Source organism: Choloepus didactylus, chromosome 18 (assembly GCF_015220235.1).
Source record: "Choloepus didactylus isolate mChoDid1 chromosome 18, mChoDid1.pri, whole genome shotgun sequence".
Taxonomy (NCBI): Eukaryota; Metazoa; Chordata; class Mammalia; order Pilosa; family Megalonychidae; genus Choloepus; species Choloepus didactylus.
Window position 1 is genome coordinate 1,912,636 of NC_051324.1, and position 8,984 is coordinate 1,921,619.

An 8,984-nucleotide genomic window follows, 5' to 3' on the forward strand; every position below is an offset into this window, starting at 1 on the left:
GGGGCCCAGGGGTGAGGAACGGCCGCAGCTGGCACCCGACCGTGGGACCCTCCTGGGGAGTGGGGGGCTGTGCACAGGGTCACGTGGTGCGTCCCAGGCCCACTCACGGGGGCTCGGAGAATGTCACCTCTCCATCGGGCCATGGGGGCTCCCACCCCCACCCCCGTCCTCCTTGCCCACCCTCCCTGCGGCCCTGGCGGGACCCAGCTGGCCCGTGCACCCGTGTGTCCTGCCCTGCTCCCCCTCTCTCCCCTCCCCTCCCTGTCCTTATCTTCCCCCCGGATCCCGTCTCCATGGCGACTCGCCTCCCCAGCTCAGCCTGCATCCCAGCCTCCGCCAGGGACGCCACGCGGCTGCGTCCCCCTCCCCCGGGCCTGGTACCCGTCCTTGTCTCCTCCCCCTGGGGCGAGGCCGGAGCCAGCCTCCTCTTCCCCGGCTGTGACATTCATTTTCCAGCTCCGACAGGGAGGGAGCCGGCTCTTCTGGGGAGACGCCTCCCCGCACCCCACCCCCGTTCCCGACCCCCACCTGCAGCGGCCGCGGCCCGGCCAGCCCACCCGGGAGGAGCACCCAGCCTGGCCGGAGCCCGGGGCCTCCCCCGCACCCAGGCCCTCTCCGCCCGCCCGCCCCCCATGCCGAGGCCCACCTTGTCGGTGATTTCCTTCTGTCACCGGCTTGGCAAACAGGCAAGTCGTGTCCTGAGATGTGGGGGGAGGCGGGTGGGAAGGGGCTCCCTGGGGAGGAGGGGTCCACTGGGAACCCGGGATTAAGATAATAGTCAGATGCTGTTCTAATCGCTCTCTCTCTCCATCTCTCTCTCTCTCTCCAAGGAAAAAAAATGGAGCTTCATGGGAAGCAGCAGCAACAGTTCGTAAGTAGCAGGGCCTCCTGGGCTTGCGGCCGCGAGCCTGGCATGGACCGAGCTGGGCCGGCTGGAGATGGGGCATCCGGGTCTGGGCCCGGCCTCTGCAGGGACATCCTGGGTCTGCAAGGCCGTGGAGGGGGCGACAGGCAGAGGAGGTGGGTGCTGCAGGGAGGCCGCTTCCTGCTCGGAGCTGGAGCACCGAGGGAATTTTCTAGGACCCAGTGCAGCTGCCCAGCCCTGGAAGCTCCACCCGTCCTTACTGTCCCCACAGCATGGGGGTGGGATGTTGTAGCCGATGTCATTCCTTGGGGGTACGGGGGTCCTGCGGAAGTCCAAATCACCTTGAGAACCCCCGCTGCTGAAGGCTGTGGGAGCTTTGGGTCCAAAAGCTGTAACAGTGAGGATCAGAGAGGGAAAGCAACTTGCCCGAGGTGGCACAGCAGGGATGAGGCAGGACCAGGATTTGAGCCAGGCTTTCTCCCTCTGGGGTGCACATACATCCCTGTGGCCCCTTCTTTGGGATCCCCAGGATCTGGGATGCAAGTCAGCAAGGCATGGGTGGAGCTCAGAGGCCCAGAGGGAAACCAAGGCAGCACAAAGGGGTCGCCGAGCAGAATGAGGTGTCCCGCCCCGAAGCTGTCAGCCTGCTCCCCCCCACCAAATCCCTAACTCTGCTTTCCGATGGCCCTGTCCTGCCCTCCAGTTCCCACTCGCCGTACCCCAAGTTGGAGCTGGGCCTGGCGCCCCGGCCCACGGCGCCACGGGAGCTCCCGGCCTGCTGCATCTGCCTGGAGCGGCTGCGTGAGCCCGTGTCGCTGGGCTGCGGCCACCACTTCTGCGGCCAGTGCTTCAGCACCCACCGCGCCCCCGGCTGCCAGCCACCCCGCTGCCCCGAGTGCCGCCAGGCGTGCCGGCCCAGGCGGGGCCTGCGGGGCCTGGGGGAGCGGATGCGGCTCCTGCCACAGAGGCCGCTGCCCCCCGCGCTGCAGGTGGGTCGGGGGGCCCAGGGCGGGCTGGTGCCCAGACCTCAGGGTGCTCAGGGTGCCCCCCCCCGGCCTCCCCGCAGGAGACCCGCGACGTGAAGGCGGAGCCGCTGCTGCTGGTGCGGATCAGCGCCTCGGGGGGCCTCATCCTGAGGATGGGGGCCGTCAACCGCTGCCTGAAGCACCCCCTGGCCAGGGACACCCCCGTCTGCCTCCTGGCCGTGCTGGGGGAGCAGCGCTCGGGGAAGGCCTGCCTGCTCAGCCACCTGCTCCGGGGCCTGCCGGGCCTGGTGAGGGGCCGGGGCCGGGGGAGGCCGGGCGTGGTGGGGACGGGGCAGGCCTGGGGGCCCGGCCTGGCTTCTGGGAGGGGGATGGGGGTGAGGAATGGCCAGCCCCGTCCCCCCTTCTCCCCTGCAGGAGTCTGGCGAGGGCAGCTGGCCGGCGGGAGGAGGGGGCTCCCCGCAGGGGCTCAGGTGGGGCCCCAGCGGCCTCTCCAGGGGCATCTGGATGTGGAGCCATCCCTTCCTGCTGGGGAAGGAGGGCAAGAAGGTGAGGGGAGAAGGCGGGGGGGGGGAGGCTTTAAATGGGGGGGGGCGGGTAGAGAAATCAGGGAGGGCCCAAGGGGAGGGCAGAGGCCGGGTGGGGGGACAGCACTCCACAGCAAATGCCCCGACCCCTTCGGCCCCCCCCATCCCAGGTGGCAGTCTTCCTGGTGGACACGGGGGGTGCCATGAGCCCCGAACTGAGCAGGGAGACGAGAATCAAGCTGTGCGCGTTCACCACCATGCTGAGCTCCTACCAGGTGAGGGGCTGGGGCTCCGGGTGCCCCCCCACAGGCCCGTCCCCAGTTCCTGCAGAGGTCACCCCGATCTTGCAGCCTGGGGTCCCCACCTGTCTTGAGAGTGCCCCCAAAAGGGGAAGTGAAGGTGGGAACGTGGTTTTGGTCTGAAGATGGGTCAAAAGTCCCCAGCTCCTTCCCCACCCAGGTTTTCCCAGGATCACGCTCCCCGTTTCGTGGTCCTCCCTTTTCCAGATCCTCAGCACCTCCCAGGAGCTGAAGGAGACCGATTTGGAAAATCTGGAGGTGAGGGGCACTGGATTTCGGGGGCATCACCCCATCCCCGCCCCAGCTAAGAGCCCAGGGGGCTGGACCAGATGGAATTAGTTCTCTCCCAGCCCTGGCCGGGGTTGTATTATTCTCGAAGCTTGGATGCCTGGTTGGGGCAAGGCGCGGGGCCTTCCAGAGCCGGGAGTGGGGAGCTCGAGTCTGACAGGGGGTGCGGGGACTTGGGGGACAGCCCGGGACACACTGTGGTCCTTGAAGTGGCTCAGCTGAGACGCCCCACACCTCCCCCCAGATGTTTGTCCACGTGGCCGAGGTGATGGGCAAGCATTATGGGATGGTGCCGATCCAGGTGAGACACCTTTGCCCGAGTCCCCGTCCCAGACCCCGGCAAATGGCAGCGCTGGCCAAGCCAGGACACCGTCCCCCCTTTCCTCTCCCAGCACCTGGATCTCTTGGTCCGGGACTCATCCCAGCCGAGAAAGGCAGGGCCGAGACCCGCGGGTGACGTCCTCCAGGTGGGCAGCCCAGTTCCGGGAGGGAAGACGGGGTTGTGGAGCCGGGTGGAGTCCGGGGGTCAGGGTGGGAGAAGAGCTGGGGGGCAGCTGAGGACAGGGGCAGGATTCCCACGCTGAGAGCTCCCCCCGATCCTCCTCTCAGAAGCTGTCCGGCAGATACCCCAGGGTCCAGGAGCTGCTTCGGGGGAAACGTGCCCGCTGCTACCTCCTGCCCTCCCCAGGGAGACGCTGGGCCGGCAGCAAGGGCCAAGAGAGTCCAGGCGGTGAGGCCCCCGGGCCCCGGGCCCCGGTCTCCTTCCTGGGGGCTGCCCCCCGGCCCCCGGCTTCTCCCAGCCCCCCGCACACTCTCTCCTCTCTAAGCCGTGGCCTGTCCAGTCCCCGGAGTCCTCATCCCCCAGGAATCTCTGTCTCCCTCAGACCCCGACGGAGACCTGAGTGCCCTCCTCCACACTTACACTGCCGAGGTGCTGGGCGCGGCCCCCCAGCACGCCAAGAGCCGCTGCCGGGGGCACTGGGGCGACGGGCGGGCCCTGGCCAGGGGCGACAGGCGGCTGCTCACCGGGCAGCAGCTGGCTCAGGAGATCAAGGTCAGAGCACGTCCCCAGGGCCCGGGGGCCTCGGCTGCCCCCCGCTCTCCCCGGCTCACCCCGCTGCCCCCCGATCTCTCCACAGAACCTGTCGGGCTGGATGGGGAGGACGGTGCCCGCATTCACATCTCCGGACGAGGTACGGGGCTCCCCGGGGGGGACTCGGGGGTCCGGCTGAGGAGGACAGAGGGAGGCAGCTGGGCTTTCCCGTGGGCAGATGGCGGCTCAGCTGCACGACCTGAGGACGGTGGACGCCGCCAAACGGGAGTTCGAAGAGTACGTGCGGCAGCAGGTAGGCCCGGGGCCGGGGGGCCGGGGGTGCGGCCAGGCCGGGGCCCGCTCCGGGGTCCCCTCGTCAGGCCCAGCCGCTCCCCCCGTCGCAGGACTCGGCCACCAAGCGCATCTTCTCGGCCCTCCGCATCCTGCCCGACACCATGCGGGGCCTCCTGGCCGCCCAGAAGGACGCCGTGCTGGCCCGCCACGGCGTGGCCCTGCAGTGCCCGGGGCGGGCGCAGACGCTGGAGGCGCTGGAGGCCGAGCTGCAGGCCAAGGCCAAGGCCTTCATGGACGCGTACACCATGCGCTTCTGCGGGCACCTGGCGGCCGTGGGAGGCGCCGTGGGGGCCGGGCTCATGGGCCTGGCGGGCGGCGTGGTGGGGGCCGGCATGGCGGCAGCAGCCCTGGCAGCGGAGGCCGGGATGGTGGCCGCCGGGGCCGCGGTGGGAGCCACGGGCGCCGCCGTGGTGGGGGGTGGCGTGGGCGCCGGGCTGGCCGCCACGGTGGGCTGCATGGAGAAGGAGGAGGACGAGAGGGTGCAGGGAGGGGATGAAGAGCCCCTTCTCGGGGGAGAGTAGCAGACCCCAGGGGGGACGTGAGGCTTCCAGGAGGAGGTGCAGGGGTGGGGAGGGAGACCCCCGATGGACCCACTGCCCAGCATCTGGGGGGCTGAGCCGGGGGCTGGAGGCGGCTCGGGAGCCTGGGGAGGCTGGAAGGCCGGTCTGGGGAGCAGAGGACACTACAGGGGGCCTGTTTCCGGTTGGAGAGAATCGCAAACCTGCCCCTTCCCAGATAAACGCCACCCCAAGCCCCCACCACTAACAAGGCACTGCCCTCACGGCCCCAGGCCTCCCCAGAACCTTCCCTTGGTCCTTTCACAGGTGGGGGAGCCGTCTCCGGGTTCCGGGCCGGTGTGCTGAGCAGGGACTGGGGGTGGGGAGGGGGTGGGAGGTGAGCCCTGGGTGGGCTGTGGGGGTCTCCTGCCCCTTGGCCTCTTCCCACGCTGCGGTGGCTGCCCAGCCTCCCACTCTCTCCCTGCCACCCCAGAGCACCTGTCTGTGCCCCTTGACCTGTCCTTCTCCCCCATCCCATCCCCCTGCCCTCCTGGGGGATCGGCCCTTCGTCGAGCCCGTTCAGATGAGTGTGGAACGCCCCTAGTGCAACAGGTCAAACGCCAAAGAATCGCCCCCCGATGGCACAATTTGCTGAGCCAGGTGGCCTTTGCGGCAGGCTCTGTCAGAGCCCTGCGGAGGGAAACAAGGGGAGACAATCCTGTCCCTGAGCACCCCTGTCCCCACCCCGAGATGCTGGGACGACCACTCCCTTCCACGTTAGCAGGAGGCCCCCCCTCGAAGCAGCTCCCCAGACTCCAGGGCTCTGCAGGGCCCTCAGGGCACAGGGTGCCTCGCCCGCCCCGGAGGCACAAGCCCTGCACTGGAAGATTCCCATGCCATCTGGTCAAAAAGGATTGGTGGCACCTTATATGAGAAATAAAATGCGTGTTCTTGACTGCCAGCTTCCCAGTGAATCATTGGAACAGAAGTTCTGCCCTGAGGAGACACGGGGGTGGGAGAAGGCGCAGCAAGGAGCTCCGTTCTGGGGGCCCCGTGGGGGGAAAGGGAGACTCTGAAGTACGAAAGAGATCGGGGGTGTCCGGTGCAGGAGGCTCGCCCCTCTCGGCCACCCTCACTGGCTTGTCTGCTAGAACTTGGGGTCCCGCTCCTCTCCGAAATGCCCCAGTCGGCCCTGCTAACAGGCTGTCGAACGGCACCTGTACCGAGAAGATAAAGCTCACGGGGGAAGGAGAGGCCCCCGGCCCAGGCCTGCAGGGAGCCAGCCTGAAGCCCCCCGCCTCTCCCCCCAGCCCCAGCTCCTGTCTTGGAGTCATGGAATATTCTTGGATCACGAGGGACAGTAGCAGCCACTGAGTCCAAACCTGAGGGCAGAAACAGGAGAGCCCTGAGCTCTAGTTCTGACTCAGAGACATCCAGCAGAAGAGATTTTGTTCCACGCAGCTGAGCTCCAAGGAGATGCTCCTTTCCGGTACCTTCTTCTGACTGATCAGCCCAGCACTGGGAAACAGTGTGTGGGGGCAGCTGAGGCAGAAGGCACTGGTGTGGCACAGATGGCTGAACAGCAGACGCCGTAGCCAACAGGCTGGGGACAGAAAATAGGAAGTGGACGGACCCCCGAGCCGGGTGGGAGGTGGGCTGGTGGAGGAGAAGGGCCGAGGATGACTCTGCCTTTTGGAGATGGGGGCTGGGGTAGGGTGAGCGTGCGGGCTCTGTGTGGTGGCTGTCGAGAAAGGCTTTCTGGAAACATCCCTCCAGGTCCTTCAGCATCATCTGGTGGACACATGAGCTGCACAACTTCCCAGACATTGGGGCTGGCAGGCCCAGCACTTGGAGGGGTGTCCAACTCTCTCTTAGGTGCCAGAGACGGAGGGTGTGGTCCAGCCACAGTCCCACCTGACAAAACTGGGAGGAACGCCGGAAATCTGCTTCTGCCTGCTCTGTGGACAGATGAGGAGAGGGAGACAGAGCGGAGCAAGCACTTGGGGAAAAGATGGCTAACATGTGGTGCATTTGTCATGTGCTTGTGCCATCTTCCCAAACATCCTGCCTCTTCAGCCTCCAAACCGTCTCATGCAGTGTGTAAAACACCTGCTTTTAGAGGAAGAAACAGAAGCTCAGGGAAATGACGTTTCTCAGTTGAAACAAGAAGTCGGAGATAAAGCCAGGACTCAAACTCAAGTTTTCTGAGGCCAAACACCTTGCTCAGTTGAGCCTGCCCCCACAAGGTCTCTGCACACCCCAAGGCCAGGCTTCCATGACCCAAATGCACCTCAATGGCTTCCAGTCTCCTGACGCTGGTTCTAGAGCCCACAGGAGAATTGCTCAGGAGACACCACATCTGAGGTCTCAGCCGAGGGCTGAGGGCTGACTGGGTTCCCTTCCAGGATACGTTTGAGGGCACCCACGCCAAGATTCTCATATGGCAAGTTCTTGAGTTGTAGGTTGAAGGGGGCAGGGTTGTCAGAGACAAGGAAACTCAACCTTCACCCCAAGGACATTAGATTAAGCTATGACATGAGCAAGAAATAAACTTTCATTGCATTAAGTGAGTGGGATATGTGGGCTTATTTGTTATGACACCATATCCTAACCTACCCTAACTAATACAGAAACTTGTTCCTTGAAATGGGATGATGCTGTAACAAAAATCTAAAATATGTGATTGCCAGCCCATTTTATGCAGTGACAAAATGTTTCACTGCTTACGATAACTTGAAAGGCAGACTGCGTTGTTGAGGGGAAATTTTACAGTGAAATCTGCCAACCCACAAAATGTACAAAAGAAAGAAAACAGCTTTATTATTGAATAAGCATTAAACCAGACTTTGATGTGCATCATGGGTAATCTCCAAATAGATTACAATGATAGAAAGAAATTCCGTCTTATTTATTTAGCCGAGCAGATATAAACTGATATATTCACGGCTTCACGTAGGAGGATGTGACCCCACAGCTTGCTTTCACAGTTCTTGGGAAAACTCACGGGATGGCCAGCAGTGCCAGCTAATTTCCTTTATCTGAAGGAAAATAAAACTTCTTGTATCCTTATGGCCAGCAGGAGCTTGGAGGGAGGTGCCTTGGCTAAACCCCCAGGGCACTGTTTTCCTTGAGGTTGACTTTTAAAAGAGACTCCCAGGCTCTGAAGAAAAACATCCTTTGGGTTGTAGGGTTGGCAAGAGGCTTATTTAGCCTCTAAAAAGATCGGCATCCGTGTCCAAGGGAGAGAAGAAGGCTTTGCAAAAAGAGAAGGAGAAAAGGTCTCTGTCCCTCTTGGCAACAAGGAAAATTCAATCTTATTTTTATTTACCCTGGCAACCCCCACCCCGTGTTTTGTTACTATTCTATAGTAGCAGTACAGTTTTCTAATTATCTCCCTATTGCCGTTTCTGCCTTTTTTCTGGACGCTTTGCAGCCATCTGTATGATCAGCAAGTCCGTAGTAAAATACAAAGCAAAGCAATTAGCAGAATTATGACAGGATGAATTAAAAATTCAGTACACTGTGCATCTTGGGGAAAAAAACTTCTAAAAAGGTCATCCCAATGGTGAATGGTTAAAGCAAATTCTTGATTAGCAACGTGCAAAACTTTCCCTTCAGCATATATTAATTTTACACACTGTTGCATCGTCTTTATGGCTTGCACAGTGAGATGATTAACTATTTGAGTATTAATTTGTCTTTCCTTACGAAGTCAGACCCAATCAAAGCCTCAGATTAGCTTATCCCCAGAGCCCGGTCCTCTAAATTTTTAATTAAGAGTTTTTCTTTAGGGCCTGAATTCCCATCAATCACACAAGTAATATCACATTGACACGATAGTTCAGGTCCCTTGGTAATTGCTCCATCTTCTAAATAATCTATCCCAGATGTAAGAAGTAAAGATCCCCATGGCCCTTCTCCAGCATCGATGTCTTATTAGGAGACACCCTTGAAGGGTACAGATTGAACCCCCAATGCTTAATGCACACAACTCTTAATTGTTTTAAGTCTTGAGGACAAACCCATCCTATGGGTCATTTTTCACCCTGGTCCAAATCAATAGCTATATTCTTAAAGACGGTCCCGTGTAATTCTGGGCTAGGGATGGTATCGCAGAGCTGTTCGGTAGCTCACAGCT

The 8,984-nt window shown here is 61.8% G+C and overlaps 1 protein-coding gene across 1 annotated transcript; it reads left to right on the forward strand.

Annotated features, from left to right (window-relative positions):
- The first annotated feature begins 21 nt into the window (after positions 1-21).
- On the forward strand, positions 22-5,807 carry RNF112 (ring finger protein 112). The gene is made up of 14 exons (XM_037810121.1): positions 22-686; positions 831-871; positions 1,569-1,854; positions 1,932-2,138; positions 2,266-2,397; positions 2,546-2,650; positions 2,882-2,932; positions 3,207-3,263; positions 3,355-3,429; positions 3,572-3,692; positions 3,847-4,016; positions 4,102-4,155; positions 4,234-4,308; positions 4,400-5,807. The coding sequence occupies exons 1-14, from the start codon at positions 294-296 to the stop codon at positions 4,868-4,870; spliced, it is 2,238 nt and encodes a 745-aa protein (XP_037666049.1). The 5' UTR covers positions 22-293; the 3' UTR covers positions 4,871-5,807.
- Positions 5,808-8,984: the final 3,177 nt, after the last annotated feature.